Source organism: Muntiacus reevesi, chromosome 5, assembly GCF_963930625.1.
Source record: "Muntiacus reevesi chromosome 5, mMunRee1.1, whole genome shotgun sequence".
NCBI classification, from domain to species: domain Eukaryota; kingdom Metazoa; phylum Chordata; class Mammalia; order Artiodactyla; family Cervidae; genus Muntiacus; species Muntiacus reevesi.
Window position 1 is genome coordinate 36,656,286 of NC_089253.1, and position 20,544 is coordinate 36,676,829.

Below are 20,544 nucleotides of genomic sequence, written 5' to 3' on the forward strand. Positions count from 1 at the left end.
AACATACTGTGGAAAATTCTTAAGGAAATGGGAATACTGCCGGGGTCCAGCCTCAGCAGGATCCAGGCATACCTTCAGGATGAACGGTGTTGGCGAGACAGAGAGGGAAAGAGAGAGAGAGACAGAGAGAGACAGAGAAAGAGAGAGACAGAGAGAGACAGAGAAAGAGAGAGACAGAGAGAGAAACAGAGAGAGAGACCAGACTGGATGTGTGCAGCAGGGTCTGGCATGGCTTTATTTTTACCGTAGCTTTTATACCCTAAATATAGTACATTTCTAAGGGGAGGTGAAAGATAAGCATACAAAGTTTAAGTTAACATTACGCCAGTTTGTCCTGTACGAAACCAGGGTGTTTTCTGCATATTATTATTTTTTTTTATGAACATCTTCTTTCATAGTGGATCTTTGTACATTATCATCTGGCCTTGGGACCTATTAACATTTTATGACCTAGGTGAAGGCAAAACTGTTTTCTGTAGTCTATTCTTTATTGTTCTATGTTGCCTTGAGTTTAGCAGAAAACAGAAAATTTGCAGTCCCATGGTATAGCAGGCTGCAACATAGTAGATATACAATCCTATTAACACAAAGGTCAGTCTTTTTGCAGAAATTTTCAGCTAAATTTATCTAAAAGAGTTTGCTACACAAAGACTCTGTGACCCTGGTGAGGCAGCCTCTGTTTTAGCACTCTTGGTTAAAATGAAAAATTATCTTATTGCTTCTACACTAGGGCTAAACTCTCATTTTTCTGAATCCTTAACTATATTGACAATGGTTTCCACTGCACAACCTCAGCACCACAACAGCAATAAAATAACCAATAACCACTTTACAATAATATTTTTTGTGTTTTCTATTAGAGCTTTTTCATCCCCCAAATTGCTCTGTGCCTATCAGGGTCTTTTGTGTGGTCAGGTTTTTAAGCTGTTCATGATTAAGGTGTTGTGAGCAGTCATGTGCATTAGTACGCATTTGCCGAACAAGCCAGAGTGCCAGCAAAAGGGTTTTAATTGAAATGTTTCCTTCATTCCTGGCCCCTTCATAGGGAACGAGCATCCAGGAGATTTATTAATTAGGGTCCTATGTTGGTCTTTATTTAGTGAAAGAGGAACAGGAGAGCTCTCGTCAGGGAACACAAAGATCCGCAACAGGATGAACAAGGAGAACAGCAGGAAGGGGAGGATACAGGGTAGTGTAGAGGCTGAGATCAACCTGGAGGGTCCCTTGTAGCCTGAACAGCCTTGCACTTCAGGTCTTCACCTCATGACCTGGTCATGGGTGGCATCGCCCATAATGGCTCCCGGCAGAGTACCAGATCACCTTACCTGTCTCCTGAACAGTCTGTATGTAGGTTAAAATGTGGCAGCTAGATTCAGACACGAAACAACTGAAATATTTAAAATTGGGAATGGAGCGTGGCAAGGTGTACACTATCACTCTTGTTATTTAAATTCTATGTAGGATACATCATTCGATATACTGGACTACATAAATCCCAAGCTGGAATCAAGATTGCTGGGTATCAACATCCACAGATATGAAGATGACACCACCCTAATGGCAGAAAGCAAAGAACTAAAGAGCCTCTTGATGAGGAGAGGAGATGCAAAAATTGGCTTAAATCTCAACATTCAAAAAACTATTCACAAAAAAATTCTCAACATTCTTGGCATCCAGTCCCACCACTTCAAGGAATATAGATGAGGGAAATGTGGAGACTGTGATATTTTATTTTCTTGGGCTCCAAAATCACTATGGACCTTGACTGCAACCACAAAATTAAAACACACTTGCTCCTTGGAAGGAAGGCTATGAAAAACCTGGATGATGTATTAAAAAGCAGAGATTCACTTTGCTACAAACGTCTGTAGTGTCAAAACTATGATTTTTCCAGTAATCATGTACAGATGTGCTATCTGGAGCATAAGAAAGTGTGAACGGCAAAAAACTGAGCTTTTGACTGTGGTGCTTCAGAAGATTTTTGAGAGTCACTTATAGAAGGAGATAAAACCAATCAATCTGAAAGGAAATCAACTTCTGACCCATGATGTCTCAGCTGAGGCATCTACTGAGGGTCTCCAGATGGAAAGAATGGATGCTTCCACTGCAAAAATGCCTAAGCATGGCAGATTCAAGCAGAGACTTTGTAGCTCCACCCCCGGAGGAAGCTCAGAAAGGCTGAAGGCTCTGTGTACCCTGGGTCCCCTGAAACCTGCGTTGCATTCTCCACAGCAGCGTTGGAGGCCAAGGAAGGGGCATTCTGGGCCCTGGGGGAGGGGAATGGCTCAGAGATCCACTGGCGCCATCACTTACCAAATAGGACTGGAAAGGACAGAGCAGGCATATATGGCAGAGAACTGGTGACTGGGGTGTGGGAACAAGAGGGAACCAGCTCTGCAGGAACTACCTCACTCCAACTCCCCTGGAGGAGAAGCCCAGTGATAAGATTATCTGAGATGGGACAAAGAGAGTCTATTTCATTACCCCTTAGAATTCCTCTGAATGAGGAGATGGTGGAGTTGGTGGGTCATCATGAACTCTTCCATTGCCTAGACCACCCTCCAGCCGCTATCCTTGGGGCTGCTTCTCCCTAGCTTCAGGCATGTAGTTCTGGAGGAAGCTGAGAATCATGTGTGCTGCTGGTTCAGAGCCAATCATCATGTCAGGCCAAACATAGGACCCCATGACCCTGTCATGACGGGTGATCTGGGGCTGTACAGGTGATTTGAGGTGGGTCATTAAGAGAATACACTTGAACTCTGATATCTCTGAGCTTCTTTCCTTACTAGGTTGTGCCTTGGGGATACAAAACCCTAGGACAGGTAGCTTGGACTCCCTCAGTAGGTGTAGAAGCCTTAAGGAAGAAAGTTGTTAGGCTAAGATCATCAAAGAAGAGGGAAGGGAAAGTGTGAGGGTGAGAAAGAGAGAACTGATGATTTCTGATTTCTTGGGTCCAGTCACTGAGATCTTTGTATTTGCTCTGATTCTTGTGTCCTGGATTCCCAGAATCATTTCAATGAGTCTCCCTTTCCCTTGAAGCCAGTTAGAGTTGGGCTCCTCTCAATTTTGATTCAGACTTGGTTCTAGATCCTTTACTCCCAAGCAGAGATGCACCCATTTGTTTCAGCACCGTTACGAGTGAAATCCTTTATTCTTTACTGAGAATAGGGTGTGTAGGCCACCAAATTTAGTTCATCAACATCCTGGTCAGGAGTGCCCTAAGTGTGAGTGAGGGTGTGTTAGGAGTGGCCTTACTGATTCCTGAATCACTCCAAGCGTTTACACTGCCTGTGCCAGGCCAATCCTGTCATTTCCTCGATCATAAACCGAGAAGTACTGCCTCAGGAAGACGACACCCAGGATCCAGGTCTCTGTAGAGGTACTCTCTGGGTCCGCTTCAATGTTGATAGAGCAGTCGTGGCTAGAGTGCTGGGGGAGTCAGAGACACACATCAGTCAGCCTGAGTCCTTATCAGCGACTCCCCCTAATATCCAGACTGAGCAGCGTTCTTGGTATTATTTCCCTCTTTTGGTAAGCATCAAGTGGTTTTATGAGCTTCAGAGCATGTGAGAGCTCATCGAAAACCAAAAAGTGCCCATACATGCAGTTCCCATGAGGAAGGGTGTGGTGAGTGGAGGACTGGTAATTCAGGAAACAGTGGAATGATAAACAACAAAGTCCTACTGTAGAGAGTAAAGAACTATATTCGATATCCAGTGATAAACCACATGAAAGAGAATAAGAAAAATAATGTATATTTTTATGTGTATAACTGAGTCACATTGCTGTGCAGCAGAACTTAAGGCAACACTGAATATCAGCCACACTTCAATACAATTTTTAGAAAGAACAAGCATGTCCCGTGGCACTCCTCACTCCCTGTTTCTTTCCTTCTGATTCCTGTTCCTTGTTTTCTCTACAGAGAATGCAGTTCCTCCTCCGTCATCCTCAAAATCCAAACTTTATTTAAAAACTTTATTTTGTATTGGAGTCTAGCTGATTAACAATATTCTGAGTTTCAGATGGACAGTAAATGGACTAAATTATATGTACCTATGTCTCCTGGACCCGAAAATACCCCTCCCATCCTGGCTGTCATATAACTGAACGGAGTTCCCTGTGCTACACAGTAACTCATTGTTGGTTATCCATCTTAAATATAGCAGTGCCCACAACACATTCTTGAAGACTTAACTCAGTAACTCTGGGAAACCTCCTTTGGCCCACACTCACCCTCTTTGGCCACTCCAGACTTGGTTGGGTAACTTACTCGGGTTCCCCATTCCCACCTGTCAGTCAGTTGCCCTCATCACCCTTAGTAAGTCCCCAGTGCCCCAATGGAGAGCACCTTGGGATACCATTTGCATGGAATTCAGTGCAGTGTTGCCTAGAACCAAGAAACCCTCCATATGGCTCTGTGAGTTTGTGGTTTAAGAATTCCTGAAATTCCCTCTGTTCCTCGAAGCCTTCCTTGAGCCCATCAGCCTGCTATGTACTCCCACAGGGAGCTGGCATAAAGCCTCCACCCTGTGCCCGGGCTGAGCAGTCACTGTGCACCCTTTTATTCACCTTAGTATCCAACACTCCCACAGAGGGGCTGAGTACCCCAATTCATAAGGAGGGCACCTGACCAGAGCAATGGGAAGAAGCAGCCGAGATCTAGGCTGACCATGTAATTTATCATCCAAAGCAGGAAACCTTTGAGAAGGGAAGGGAGACTGTTAATTTATGATGGGACATCATACTGGGATTGTCCCCAGCCATTCTGCTTGTAACATGGCCTGTTTCAGGGATTGCTAGCACTGACTTTCTCGTTCATGCACCTAAAGGTTCATATTGAACTGAAGCTCTCTGAGGACTGTGGGCCTCAGTGTTCCCCTTGCCTTGTGACTCCCACTATGACAGCATGGTGTGGCGTGTCCACATTTATTTCAGGATGGTCAGTGTCCCAGTACCAACCAACCCAGTTGGTTCTGTGGGAGACACTGGCCCAGCCATAAGGCTCAGAGCATCTGCAGTGGTGTGACATGACTTAGAGATGACGCCCGCCTCCCAGCAGCGGCCCAGGGGTTCCTACAAGCTCCAGTTTGAGAACCAACCCTCAGTATTGTCCCCTCACCTTGATGGTGTAGGCTTGAGCTGGCAGTGTGTAGTTGATGCCGTTGATGGTGAAGTCAATAGAGGGCAGGGTATTGACCGCAGAACAAGAAACATAGTGCTATTAGAGAGAGAGGGAGAGAGGTTGGCCCTGGAGATCTTTGTTGTGTGTGGATACTGGGAGTGACCCTGGGGCATGACCTTTCACCTTGGAACCCCCTAGCTTGGCACCGAGGAACCTCAGGATCTTATCGACCAGTTTTCTTGGGCCAATGATTGATGACTCCCCGGTGTCCACAAGGGCCTCACAGCCGCCATAACAAGCAACAGTCTGTCCTTCCATGGAGATGCTGAGAGACAGTGGGAAAAAGCCGGCATTGAGGTCACTCTGAGTCTCCCCAGAGCCGCTCCCTTCCTGTGTGTCTCCTAAACAGCCCTTTGTCTCTTGCCCTGACTCTCTTCATCTGCTCTTGACACGGCACCTCCCTTGACATCCTGAATGCTGTACTTGAATATACCAGGATTTTTCTACCTTGAAAAAAGCTGGTCTTCCTTCCTAGAAGACTCCCCTCCCCTTTAACTAGCAAATGTCTTCTCATCTTCCAGATTCTGACTTAATTGTCATGGATTCAGGGAAGTCTTTCCTGCGGTGTTTATCAGTCTCCTGTCTTTGTCACTCTCTGTAGACCCTTCCCCATGACTAGCATGTACCAAAGTCACAGTTCACTAAGAATGTGTGTCATTTCTGTGCATCTGCCTTCTTAGATGTGAGGGCAAGTTTTATTCTCATTGCCTCCCTAAAGTGCCTGGCACACAGTGGATGCCCAATGTTTGTCTGTTCCATGAGTGAATGAAGACTGTGAAAATAATGAGAAATATCTAGAGAGCTGTATCTGGTAGGGAACAAATAATGGGTGGAACAGAGAGTGAAGATGGAAATTCACAGGGGCAGCAGATTCTCATAGGAGCGGGAGAGAGGGGCTCCTCTGGGAAAGGGTGTCTCCCATCACTGCTCCTACAACCAGCTCAGACCCTGAGATCCTGGCAAGGAAATACATGACTATCCCACGGAAACCCAAAGGACAGGTCAGCTTTTGCCTGAGCGTACCACACAGAATCCTATCAGTTATTGCCTCTTGTCCTCAGGTCACTCCTGTATCCCACCTTACTGATATTTTCAGTTATAGCCCCTGCCCCACTCTGCCCAGGGATGTGGGGTGTCTTTTTTATTAGTTGCTTTCATATCTTAAGACTGCAGCCAACCTCTCTCCACTACTGGGTAGCTTCTCCATAAGGAGACCAGTTTTCCCCATTTGCTGAGGACTTTCTCTGTTTGTAAAATGAGACTAATCTGTACTGAGAACTTGCTTCGTCCAAGGTAGCCATGGACATTTGGTCATCTTATCATAACGCTGTCCAGGCTGGTGAAATCCTCCCTGGTCCTGTTCACCACACTGCAGAGTCCTCTGACTGTGCTCCCCACCTCACAGGGCAGCGAGTGCAGCACTCTCCCAGCTGCACAGACCTCTCTGGACCCTGTGAGGACCCTGGTCAGAGCCCTGGTCAGGAGGCCTGGGAATTATGAATCCATGGGCTGTTTGTGTGTCTATGTGCTTGTGTGTTTGTTTGTATATGTGTCTGTATGTATCTTTGTGTGTGCATCTATGTCTCTGACTAGCTATGCATGTTTATATGTGTCTCTGTGTATGTGTATATGTGTCTGCTTGTGTGTTTCCATGTGTCTGTGTGTCTGTCTGTGTCATTGTTAGTGATGTATATTTTTGTGTGACTATGTGTTTGAGATTCCATTTGTTAGTGTCTGCCTGTGTTCATGTACAGATGTGGAGCATCCCTTGGGCTGACAGTCAGAGGGAGAGTCTTACCAGTCCATGTAGACACGCCAGTCACCCGGTTGGATCAATGGTACCCAGTTGAGTGCTCCCTGGTAGTAGGATTTATCCACCCCACCAAACATCACCACACTGCCCTCCGGCTTGCTCCTGCAGAGAGACGACAGCGGGGGGATCCTTGGTGGATGATAACAGCAGCACTGTCTGAGAGCTTTGCTTCTCCAGCCATCAAGGCCCTAAAAATATCCTCATCAACAGATGCAGAAATGGAGGCTAGGAATGATTGAAAATCAGATTGAGGTCGGTTACTCACTAATGAGTGGCACAGAGGAGGTTAGAAGCTAAGGCACCTGGCTGGGCTCAACCCACCATATCTGCTGAAGATGCCCTGGACCTCCTGTGACCTGAGAGCTCAGACACCCTCAGAGGACATGGTGCTGAAGCATTTTGTCTTTCCCCTTGTCCACTTTGTCATTTTTCAGGAAAATCAAGGCCTGGGAGTGCTAAGGGTATGGGATCAGTTCACGCAGAGTTGGCTCCAGTAGCCTGTGACCTCTGCTGTCCAAAGGGCTCCACACTCAGAATGGATCCCACAGCTGCTCTCCCTGTCTTGAAATGCCTACCATTTCTTCAACAAGAATACTGCATTTTTTTGTGTGTTCTACAGTTTCGTTTTTTGCTGGCTTTTGCAAATTGGGTAGCTGGTCCTGGGCACACAGTGAAATGCTAATGAGAAAGGAAATCTACCCACCATCCTTCTCCTTCCTTACCAAATTCATAAGTAAATCCTAATGCCTTTTCCTTCCACTTGTTTCCTATTGCCTCTCATTAGTCTTCCTCCTCACTCATCCCCCTAGACCAAGTTACTGATCTTGAGCACAGGAGCAGGGTTATGTTCCAATAAAACGTTATTTATAAAAGCAGGTGGTGAAGGCCGATAGGGGCCTGGGATCGTAGTTACCTTGGGTTAGATTATCTCTCAAGATATTTCTTTGTCACGTGTTCTATAAATTTCCTACAACTGAAAGCAAATTACAGCTAGTTTGGAGAAACGGATTGTCCATCTCAGACTTACTTGCTCAGGTAGAAGGCAAAAACCGGCTCAGAAATGGCACCTTGATTCTTCAAGTTGTCAAAGATGGGGATGCCTCCAGTGAGAGATATGTTGGGGTAGTTCAAGCCCAAGACGCCATCAAAAGGCATTCCCTCAAACCCCGATTGCTCCACGCTTAAACCAAATTGCTGGTTAGTAATTACAAGGTCTCCAATCTGTGGGAGAGAAGAGTGTTCCCACTTACAGATACATGAAGTGTGGCTAGGACTGGGCTGGGGTAAACTGCCATTAGATCCTCAGAGAAGAATTGAGGCTGGGCTCTATCTTTGGTGTACCTCACACGGTTAGACCAAACTGGGAGGGAAATTTGGGTTTCATTTGAGAGAGGGTATTAATTTTAAAACATCTGCCTCTTTGAAAGACACCACCTGAGTGAGTCAAATTGGCCTCATGATTTCTGTACAGGTGGGACAACCAAGAGTCAGGCCAGCACCCATTGGTGTCCCGTTGTGGACAAAATGAGCCAAGAGCAAGATAGCCTTATCTTTGGCATCACTGTGACCTAATGACAGGAATGGGCGGCTTTCTCTGTAAGGTACTGTGGATTCTGCATCTGTCCAGGAAGACAGAAGCCGAAAACACAATCTTGCTTGCAGGGATCTTTGAAATTACTGCCTGGGTATTCACTTTTGGGATATGTGTGACTTTGTGTGAATGTGTATGAGAGAGAAAGAGAGAGGGGGGAACTACTCAAGTACTTTGGGGGTGGCAGGCCTTAAGTTTTGCTGGACTCTCAAAGGCCCCCTAGAGTGAGAACTCATTTATGAGGCCCCCTAACTTCTCAGGTCTCCAGTTTCCCAGTCTGGATACCTGAAGTACTTGACTGCCCTGAGGGTTCCCAGATCAGTTTTATCCGTTGCCCAAACACCCCACAGCATCTTCAGTCCTGAAAAGTCAGCTGAGCTCCACTGTTTACCATATGCTTGTCCTCAGCAAGGTCCTTGCTGTCTGCACCTCAGTTTCCTCATGTCACATGAGCTAATCAGAGAAACTGCTGTGTGGGGTTGTCAGGACTAAACCAGTTATCACCTGAAAGTGCCAGGAACAGTCGGAGAATATAAAAGTGGGTGCCTTTCCTCCCTCTTTGTGCTCCCAGCAAAATGAACCTTGAACTGCTCATGGGCAGAGAAGCTGCAAGTCCCCATCTCAAGCCACTCTTTGGGTTAGCTAAACTGTGTGCTCGTGTGTCACCACGGGCACTGCCTCTCCAGGGACAGGATACTGTGGGTAAGATGGCCAATATCTATGGGAGTTAGGTTAGGAAGGGTCCTGCCAGATGGTCCTGTATCTGTTTTGCAAGCAGTGGTCACTCCATAGCCAGTCCTGACTCAGCATTTGTTACACTGTTACCCGAACTGTGTCACGACCAACAACTCCCTTCATCCTCCTACGACCATATTCAATGCTGAAGATCTTTCCAATAGGCAGGAAGGTGGAAGACTCAATATAGCTGAACAAAACGTTTGAGGCTGCAGAAACAAGAGATAAGTGTCAAAAGGTGCCAAGGGTGAAAAACAGGGTGGCAGGGTAAGGGGAAGGTGGTCCAGGTAAGGGGTGTCTGTACTCACAACAGCTTGGGCTGGTGCAAAGGATGGAGGGCACACACAAGTCAGATGAGCCTGTGTCAAAGACAACCTGTAATTCCTGAGGGGGTGTTCCAATGGTGATGTTACCCACATAGACCAACTACAGGGGAAAGGAGGGAGTGGGTTAGTGCAGAACTGGCTATCCTATATTCCCACACTCATGCCTCCCTCTGGATGTCACATATCTCTTGAGATCACTTTCTAACCATCATGCAGCTCACTGACTTTGGTCACAGATTTGCCTACCTACATTTGATATATTTTTCCTGTGCTGCATGGTAAGCAGGATATTGACTCTATGACCAGGTGTTTAAATGGTACCTCCTGCATTGGAAGTACAGAGGCATAACCACTGGACTTCCAGGACCATTTGGCACCCAGGGAAGTCCTGGTGCCTTCATTTGAGAAGCTCTGTAATCTCTACCAACCCAGCCTTAACACCCCCTTCTCCAGGATATCCTTCTTTTTTTTTTTTTTTTTTTAATAATATGTAAATTTATTTAGAACAGTTCAAGTAAACAGACCCATCTGTTTCTTCTATGTTACATAGTAGAGAGTTGCTAAAGTTTCCCTCTAATGAGATTACATTGTTTTATTTTTTATTTTTTTTTTTTTTTATATCCTTCTTGATCAGCCTCAGCCACTCCCTTTAAACTCAGAACACATCCAATCAACAGCACACAGGTGACACTTTGATTTGACATGTATTTACTAATATGCCTATCTCTCAGGCCGGCATGAGTATTCTTGAAGACAAATTAAGCCATTTTTCTACTCTAAAACAGTAACCACAGTGTTAGACACTTATGGCTTTACACAGAATACAGGTTCAGTATCTTATTACAGCTGTGGTTCTTGCTTTTTGGAAACTGATTTCCTCGGCCTGGAGATTCACAATTGCTTTGTCGTTGGTTCTGCCATTTGATCAGTGATGGGTCACTGTTCATCTGTAACTGACTGACTCACTTATTTCAGAAGGAGCAATCTCCCTCAAACTAATGACACATCTTTGACACAGAAATGGATATTCACCTGCCACCTGGTAAGTCCTGGACCCAGTCACAAAGACCAACATTTGAGAATGAGAGTGTGTTCTCCTCTGGGTGGGGTCCCTGTTTTTCAGTGTTTCTGCCTCCTGTAGGAACCCCAACCGCACACCCCGCCTGGCACCTCCAGATTAGCCCCGGTGCTAGGCTAGAGCATCAGGGGGTGCGGTGGAGGATCAACCTCCCAAGTACTCACATTCTCGAAGTTTCTCAGGGGGTGAGTAGCTATATTTGAGCCAGGAGAAGAAGTCTGGTACAGACTGTAAGCATGTTCCTTCAGGAAATTGTTCAGCATATTTTTTTCACTGCGGGTTTTTCTCATGATCTTCACTCTGGTTAGAGGTATACTTTACAGAGCATTTGGCAAAGAAAACAAAGAAGAAGCTATAATTAGCTGTCAGTGTTCAGGTAAAACTGTCTTTGTAATGGGCCCATGTATTTTCTAATCATTTTTATGAGGCATGTTATTATCAGAATTTTATGCATATACCATGGCAAAGACAGGTTTGATTACAGGTTCTGTTCTGCACTCTGGGATAAGCCATATGACCATGTGGAGTCTCAGTCTCCACCTCAGTAAAATGGCGGAATGTAGCAATACAAACCTTCCAAATAGAATATGTTGGTGATAAGTGAAGTGATGGATATAAGGTACCTGATAAATAGGAAGTCTCAACAATGACAGGCATTAGCATTGCTGTTGCCATCCCACGGTGTCCTTCTCATAGAACCGCAAGGAAGAGGTAGAAGGTGGACACTTATGCTCTTTTACAAGGGAGCAATTTGAAATGCAAGAGGTTACTGAGTTTGCTGTGGTCACACTGCTTGTCAGATATAAAACTGTATATAAAACAGTGTATTATTCTCCAAGTTGAAAGAGAAGAGGGGGTTGAAAGAAGAATCCAGGAGATAGGGAATAAATAAGGGACATTCAGAGGCTCGAGAAGGAAGGATGAGTCAAATGAAAAATTAAAAGAAAACAACACAGAGAGAAATACACTCACAAAGACTTCCAAAGAGATGGAGAGTTCAATGATAGTAATACAGAAGTGCAGACATAGACATATACACACAGAGGTAGACAGGGAACAAAGAGTACTTGTTGAATAAAATGTAGAAAAGTGCTATTCCACAGGACATCTGCATAGACTGTGCACTGAACAGTTGTAAGGAGTTGGATTTTCAATAGGTCATGACTGGACCCCAAGAGTTGTGCAACCATGCAAATCTACACCAAGACCCTTGGGATCCACAGTTCCTAAAGCAAGGTACTTATCAATAAGTAAGGGTTGAACTTTAAGACTGTCAGGGAAATATTCATTCCCATCTAAACCTGATGGCTGGATGAATATTCAGATGAAAAGAAAAATCCGAGAAAGGAAGATGATGCATCTTACAGTCTCCATACTTACTTGACTATGCACTCTGAGAAGGCCACCAGCCCGAAGAGCACAAGCAACTTCATGCTTCTTTCCTGGCTCCAAGTACTCAGGGAAGTTCGGGTTTTAGCATATAGTGGTGACCGGGAGCCCCTAGTTATATATGCTCTGACATGCCCTAGTTTTCCCCTTTATGCTACTAATAGATCTGATAAAAACACAAAGCTTTCGATAAAATCTTTACCTTCCTCATTGTCCTTGGTGAGTGGACTTTGAAGCTTCTCAGAATACAGACAATTGGACTGTAATCTCTTCCTTGAATCTTGGCTGGAAAATCTAACTGATCTGCATGGACATCTAAGGAGACAGAAAACCTTGCCTACTTGGAGATAAAACTGCTAAGAACATCATGAAAATGGTAACTAGGGGCCATACTCGGCATACATGGTTTCATGTCATCTTCTTAGTCACTTGATGAGATATGCATTGCTGTCTTTGTTGGAGAGGAGATTGCTAGGAGGATATGTTGTCAAATGGCAGTGAAGACTTCAGGGACAGCCCAGGGTCTCACAACTGGCCTTAGGTAGTGGGTCTAATGGCAAGGATCAGGGGCACCTGTGATGTCTGCATCAATGTTTAGGGTAGAGTAGTAGCTCAATTGCATGGGTTTCAGTATTGGAAAAAATTTCATATGCATCCACAAGATATTTTATATCATCCAACAAATATACAAGGAAAAACTGTGTGCTGGGTTCTGGGTTAAAGGCTTCAAAGTCAAAGATGATCAAGACAAAAGTATTCTTTATCTTAAGAGAGCCAGCAGTCTAGTTCTCACAAACTCATGACCCCAGGAGGCAAGAGAAATAGTAGTACAACTAGGTGGCCATGCTGGACCCTGACCTGTGGGGGCAGTCTTTCCTCCACTTTAACCATGCTGGACAGCAGGCTGGTTGGCCATGTTTTCAAGAGAATCAGAAGTTTGGATATTTACACACAATCTACTGATTTTAATATTAGCAACTAATTTTTTTCCCCAAAAAAACATTGGGAACGAAATCTCCACAATGATGTGCTGGAATCAGCCTTTAGTTTCTGCAGATTTTTATTTCTAGCCTTGACTTGGAAGAGCAGTGGGGACAGAGAGGAATTTAATTCAAGTGGGTTGATTTACAAAGAGACTGAGTGCATACTGAACATGTTTGTTTCCTTTATATTTATAAAGAAAGATCATTGGGGACATATAAACCGACAAATTTAACTGCTGAAGATGCACTGATATATTTCTGATATAATTTTTCCCATAGGGTCTGTACCATGAAACATTTTGTCTGCCAAAGCAAACATACAAAAAAACTAATTTGAAAGGTCTTCCCAATCAAAGAAGACAAATCAGCTGTGGCAGCCATAGTAAAGACAATCGTGTTGAATGACTCATCCATGACTCCCAGGGCCTAATCAGCTTGAGATCTATCCATGCCTGTCCCTTGAATACAACAGGAGCCTCTCCTGTCGCCAGGTGTATGTAGGTGGGTCACTGGGTCTTAATCCTCATTTTTGCATATTATTTAAATTCAGTTTTGCTGGTCAAATTCCAACAGGGGTAATAGGACCTCACTGACAAATGACACGTGTATGCACTTTGAACTATGGTCTTGGAGAAGACGTTTTATTTTCATTCATATTTATTAGTTGGAGGCTAATTACTTTACAATATTCTAGTGGGTTTTGCCATACATTTACATGAATCAGGCATGGATTTACATGTATTTCACATCCTGATCTCCCCTGCCACCTCCCTCCCCACCCCTTTGCTCTGGGTCTTCACAGTGCACCAGCCCAGAGCGCTTGCCTCATGCATCCCACCTGGGATGGTGATCTGTTTTACCCTTGATAATATACATGTTTCAATACTGTTCTCTCAAAACATCCCACCCTCGCCTTCTCCCACAGAGTCCAAGAGTCTGTTCTGTACATCTGTTTCTCTTTTTCTGTTTTTCATATAAGATTATCGTTACCATCTTTCTAAATTCCATATATATGTGTGAGTATACTGTATTGGTGTTTATCTTTCTGGCTTACTTCATTCTGTATAATGGGCTCCAGTTTCATCCATTTCATTAGAACTGCTTCAAATGAACTCTTTTTAATGGCTGAGTAATATTCCATGGTGTATATGTACCATAGCTTCCTTATCCATTCATCTGCTAATCTAGGTTTTTTCCATGTCCTGGCTATTATAAACAGTGTTTCGGTGAACATTGGGGTACACGTGTATCACAATGTTCATCGCAGCACTGTTTATAATAGCCAGGACATGGAAGCAACCTAGATGCCCATCAGCAGACGAATGGATAAGGAAGCTGTGGTACATATACACCATGGAATATTACTCAGCCATTAAAAGGAATTCATTTGAATCAATTCTAATGAAATGGATGAAACTGGAGCCCATTATACAGAGTGAAGTAAGCCAGAAAGATAAAGAACATTACAGTATACTAACACATATATATGGAATTTAGAAAGATGGTAATGATAACCCTATATGCAAAACAGAAAAAGAGACACAGAAGTACAGAACAGACTTTTGAACTCTGTGGGAGAAGGTGAGGGTGGGATGTTTTGAAAGAACAGCATATATATTATCTATGGTGAAACAGATCACCAGCCCAGGTGGGATGCATGAGTCAAGTGCTCGGGCCTGGTGCACTGGGAAGACCCAGAGGAATCGGGTGGAGAGGGAGGTGGAAGGAGGATCAGGATGGGGAATACGTGTAACTCTATGGCTGATTCATATCAATGTATGACAAAACCCACTGAAATGTTGTGAAGTAATTAGCCTCCAACTAATAAAAAAAAATAAATAAAAAACAAAACAAAACAAAAACCCCCCCAAAAACCAAAGGTGTATCTTTCAGATCTGGTTTCCTCAGTGAGTATCCCCAAAAGTGGAATTGCTGGGTCATATGGCAGTTCTATTTCCAGTTTTTTAAGAAATCTCCATACTGTTCTCCATAGCGGCTGTACTAGCTTGCATTCCCACAAACAGTGTAAGAGGTTTCCCTTTTCTCCACAGCCTCTCCAGCATTTATTGCTTGTAGACTTTTGGATAGCATCCATCCTGACTGGCATGTAATGTTACCTCATTGTGGTTTTGATTTGCATTTCTCTGGTAATGAGTGATGTTGAACATCTTTTCATGTGTTTGTTAGTCATCTATATGTCTTCTTTGGAGAAATGTCTGTTTAGTTGTTTGGCCCATTTTTTCATTTATTTTTCTGGCACTGAGCTGCAGAAATCGCTCATATATTTTTGAGATTAATCCTTTGTCTGTTGCTTCCTTTGCTATTACTTTCTCCCATTCTAAATGCTGTCTTTTCACCTTGCATATTGTTTCCTTTGTTGTGCAAAAGCTTTAAAGTTTCATTAGGTCCCATTTGTTTATTTTTGCTTTTATTTCCAATATTCTGGGAGGTGGGTCATAGAGGATCCTGCTGTGATTTATGTCAGATAGTGTTTTGCTTATGTTCTCCTCTAGGAGTTTTATAGTTTCTGGTCTTATATTTAGATCTTTAATCCATTTTGAGTTTACTTTTGTCTATGGTGTTGGGAGGTGTTTTAGTTTCATTCTTTATAGGTGGTTGAGCAGTTTTCCCAGCACCATTTGTTAAAGAGGTAGTCTTTTTTTCCATTGTCTATCCTTGCCTCCTTTGTCAAATATATGGTGTCCATAGGTATGTGGATTCATCTCCGTGCTTTCTATTTTATTCCATCGATCTGTATTTCTGTCTCTGTTCCAGTACCATACTCTCTTAATGACTGTGACTTTGTAGTATAGTCTGAAGTCAAGCAGGTTGATTCCTCCAGTTCCATTCTTCTTTCTCAGAATTGCTTTTACTATTCGTGTTTTTTTTGTATTTCCATACAAATTATGAAATTATTTCTTCTAGTTTTGTGACAAATACTGTTGGTAGCTTGATAGGGGTAGCACTGAATCTATAGATTGCTTTGGGCAGTATAGTCATTTTGACAATATTAATTCTTTCAATCCATGAACCCGGTACTTTTCTCCTTCTATTTGTGTCCTCTTTGATTTCTTTCATCAGTGTTTTATAGTTTTCTATATATAGGTCTTTCATTTCTTTAGGTAGATATACTCCTAAGTATTTTATTCTTTTTGTTGCAATGGTGAATGGTATTGCTTCCTTAATTTCTCTTTCTGTTTTTTTTTTTTTTCATTGTTAGTGTATAGGTATGCAAGGGATTTCTGTGTTTTAATTTTATATTCTGCAACATTACTGTATTCATTGATTAGCTCTAGTAATTTTCTGGTAGAGTCTTTAGGATTTTCTATGTAGAGTGTCATATCATCTGCAAACAGTGAGAGTTTTACTTCTTCTTTTCCTATCTGGATTCCTTTTATTTTTTTTTTCTGCTCTGATTGCTATGGCCAACACTTCCAAAACTATGTTGAATATTACTGGTGAGAGTGGGCACCTTAGTCTTGTTCCTGACTTTAAGGGAAATGCTTTCAATTTTTCACCATTGAGGATAATGTTTCCTGTGGGTTTGACATATATAGCTTTTATTATGCTGAGCTATGTTCCCTCTAGTCCTGCTTTCTGGAGAGTTTTTATCAAAAATGAATGTTGAATGTTGTCAAAGGCTTTTTCTGCATCTATTGAGATAATCACATTGTTTTTATCTTTCAGTTTGTTAATGTGGTGTATTACATTGATTGATTTGTGGATATTAAAGAATCCTTGCATCCCTGAGATAAAGCCCAGTTGGTCATGATGTATGATCTTTTTAATATGTTGTTGGATTCTGTTTGCTAGAATTTTGTTAAGAACTGTTGCATCTGTGATCATCAGTGTTCTTGTCCTGTAGTTTTCTTTTTTTGTGTGGCATCTTTGTCTGGTTTTGGAATTAGGGTGATGGTGGCCTCATAGAATGAGTTTGGAAGTTTGCCTTCTTTTGCAATTTTCTGGAAGAGTTTCAGTAAGATAGGTGTTAGCTCTTCTCTAAATTCTTGGTAGAATTTAGCTGTGAAGCCATCTGGTTCTGGGCTTTTGTTTGCTGGAAGATTTCTGATTACCGTTTTGATTTTTGTGCTTATGACGGTCTGTTAAGATCTATTTCTTCCTAGTTCCATTTTAGAAAGTTATACTTTTCTAAGAATTTGTCCATTTCTTCCAAGTTGTTCATTGTATTGGCATAGAGCTGCTGGTAGTAATCTCTTACGATCCTTTGTATTTCAGTGTTGTCTGTTGTGATTTCTCCATTTTCATTTCTAGTTTTGTTAATTTTATTCTTCTCCCTTTGTTTCTTGATGAGTCTGGCTAACGGTTTGTCCATTTTATTTACCTTTTCAAAAAACCAGCTTTCAGCTTTGTTGATTTTTGCTATAGTCTCTTTTGTTTCTTTTGCATTTATTTCTGCCCTAATTTTTAAGATTTCTTTCCTTCTACTAACCCTGACGTTCTTCATTTCTTCCTTCTCTAGTTGCTTTAGGTGTAGAGTTAGGATATTTACTTGACTTTTTTCTTGTTTCTTGAGGTAAGCCTGTATTGCTTTGAACCTTCCCCTTAGCACTGCTTTTACAGTGTCCCATAGGTTTTGGGTTGTTGTGTTTTCATTTTCACTCATTTATATGCATATTTTTATTTCTTTTTTGATTTCTTCTTCAATTTCTTGGTTATTCAGGGGCATGTAATTTAGCCTCCTTACGTTGGTTATTTTAATAATTTTTTTTCACCTTAATTGAGATCTCATCTTACTGCATTGTGGTCAGAAAGGATTACTGGGATGGTTTCAATTTTTTTTTTTTTTTTTTTTTTGTATTTACCAAGGCTAGATTTATGGCCTAGGATGTGATCTATCCTGCAGATGGTTCTGTGTGAATTCGAGAAAAAGGTGAAATTGATTGTTTTGGGGTGAAATGTCCTATAGATACCAATTAAGTCTACCTGGTCCATTGTGTCTTTTAAAGTTTTGTTTCCTTGTTAATTTTCTGTTTAGTTGATCTATCCATAGGTGTGGGTGGGTTATTAAAATCTCCCATTATCATTGTATTATTGTTAATTTCCCTTTCATTCTTGTTAGCATTTGTCTTACATATTGTGGTGTTCCTATTTTGGGTGCATATATATTTATAATTGTTATATCTTCTTGGATTGATTCTTTGATCATTATGAAGTGTCCGTCTTTGTCTCTTTTCACAACCTTTATTTTAAAGTCGATTTTATCTGATATGATTATTTCGACCATTCTTTCTTTTGGTCTCCGTTTGCGTGAAATATTTTTTTCCAGCCCTTCACTTTCAGTCTGTATGTGTCCCTTGTATTGAGGTGGGTCTGTTTAGACAGGATATATAGGGGCCTTGCTTTTGTATTCCTTCAGTCAGTCTTTGTCTTTTGGTTGGGGCATTCAACCCATTTACATTTAAGGCAAATATTGATAAGAATGATCCCGTTGCCATTTGCTTTGTTGTTTTAGGTTCGGGTTCATACAACTTTTCTGTGTTTCCTGTCTAGAGAAGATCCTTCAGTATTTGTTGAAGAGTTGGTTTGGTGGTGCTGAATTCTCTCAACTTTGCTTGTCTGTAAAGCTCTTGAATTCTCCTTCATATCTGAATGATATCCTTGCTGGGTACAGTAATCTAGGTTGTAGGTTATTCTCTTTCATTACTTTAAGTATGTCCTGCCATTCCCTTCTGGTCTGAAGGGTTTCTATTGAACAATCAGCTGTTATCCTTATGGGAATCCCTTTGTGTGTTCTTTGTTGTTTCTCCCTTGCTGCTTTTAATATTTGTTCTTTGTGTTTGATCTTTATTAATTTGATTAATATGTGTCTTGGGGTGTTTCGCCATGGGGTTATCCTGTTTGGGACTCTCTGGGCTTCTTGAACTTGTGTCACTATTTCTTTCCCCATTTTGGGGAAATTTTCACCTATTATCCCCTTGAGTATTTTCTCATAGCCTTTCTTTTTGTCTTCTTCTTCTGGGACTCTTATAATTCGAATGTTGTGGCGTTTCTCATTGCCCCAGAGGTCCCTGAGGATGTCCTCATTCTTTTTTTTTAATTCTTTTTCTTTAATTATTTTTTCTTTCTTCCTCTCTGCTTCATTAATTTCCACCATTTTATCTTTTACCTCAGTTATCCTATCTTCTGCCTGCGTTATTCTCCTGTTGACTCACACCAGAGTTTTTTTTGATCTCATTCATTGCATTATTCAGGAGAAGCCAATGGCACCCCACTCCAGTACTATTGCCTGGAAAATCCCATGGGCAGAGAAGCCTGGTAGGGTGCAGTCCCTGGAGTTGCTATGAGTTAGACATGACTGAACGACTTCACTTTTACTTTTCACTTTCACACATTGGATAAGAAAATAGCAACCCACTCCAGTGTTCTTGCCTTGAGAATCCAGGCGACGGGGGAGTGTGTTGGGCTGCTATCTATGGGGTTGCACAGGGTTGGACACGATTGATGTGACATAGAAGCAGCAGCAGCATTGCATTATTCATTTTTAATGGACTCTTTTTTATTTTTTCTAAGTCCTTGTTAAACATTTCTTGCGTCTTTTCAATCCTTGTGTCCATGCTATTTATCTGTAACTCTATTTTGTTTTCAAGATTTTGGATCATCATTATTATTATTATTCTAAATTCTTTTTCAGATAGGTTCCCCTTCTCCTCCTGTTTTGTTTGGCTTGGTGGGCATTTTTCATGTTCCTTTACCTGCTGGGTAGTTCTCTGTCTTTTCATCTTATTTAGAAAGCTGTGTTTGGGTTGCTTTTCTGTATTCTGGTAGTCTGTGGTTCCTTTTTATTGTGGAGGTTTCTCCCAGTGGGTGGGGCTGGATGTTTGGCTTGTCGAGGTTTGCCAGTTAGGAAAGCTTGCGTTGGTGTTCTGGTGAGTTGACCTGGATTTCTTCTCTCTGGAGTGCAATGGAGTGTCCAGTAGTGAGTTTTGAGATGGGTCTATGGGTTTGGTGTGACTTTGGGCAGCCTGTATATTGCTGCTAATGGCTGTGTTCCTTCTTTGCCGGAGAATTTGTGTGGTATGTCTTGCTCTGGAACGTATTGGCTCTTGAGTGGTGTTGGTTTCAGTGTATGTATGGAGGCTTTTGGATGATCTCTTATTAATTAATGTTCCCTGTAGTCAGGAGTTCTGTGGTGTTCTAGGTTTTGGACTTAAGCCTCTTGCCTCTGGATTTCAGTCTTATTCTTCCAGTAGCCTCAAGACTTCTCCATCCATACAGCACTGATAATAAAACTTCTAGGTTATCGGTGAAAGGGTTCTCCACAGTGAGAGACACCCAGAGAGGTTCACAGAGTTATGTGAAGAAAAGGAGAGGGAGGAAGGAGATAGAGGTGAACAGGAGGAAAAAAGAGTGGATTCAAGAGAAGAGAGACAGATCTAGGCAGTTCTTTGTTCCCTAAGTGTTCTTCACAGTCCAGAACACCCACAGA

The 20,544-nt window shown here is 42.3% G+C and overlaps 1 protein-coding gene across 1 annotated transcript; it reads right to left on the reverse strand.

The window, feature by feature from the left end:
- Positions 1–3,279: 3,279 nt before the first annotated feature.
- LOC136168796 (pregnancy-associated glycoprotein 1-like) lies at positions 3,280–12,194 on the reverse strand. Its single transcript, XM_065936498.1, has 9 exons — positions 12,106–12,194; positions 10,890–11,040; positions 9,630–9,747; positions 9,412–9,530; positions 8,023–8,216; positions 6,981–7,097; positions 5,306–5,447; positions 5,120–5,218; positions 3,280–3,429 (listed from the first exon to the last, which is right to left on the reverse strand). Exons 1-9 carry the CDS (start codon positions 12,156–12,158, stop codon positions 3,280–3,282), a joined length of 1,143 nt encoding a protein of 380 aa, XP_065792570.1. The 5' UTR covers positions 12,159–12,194.
- Between the last annotated feature and the right edge of the window lie 8,350 nt (positions 12,195–20,544).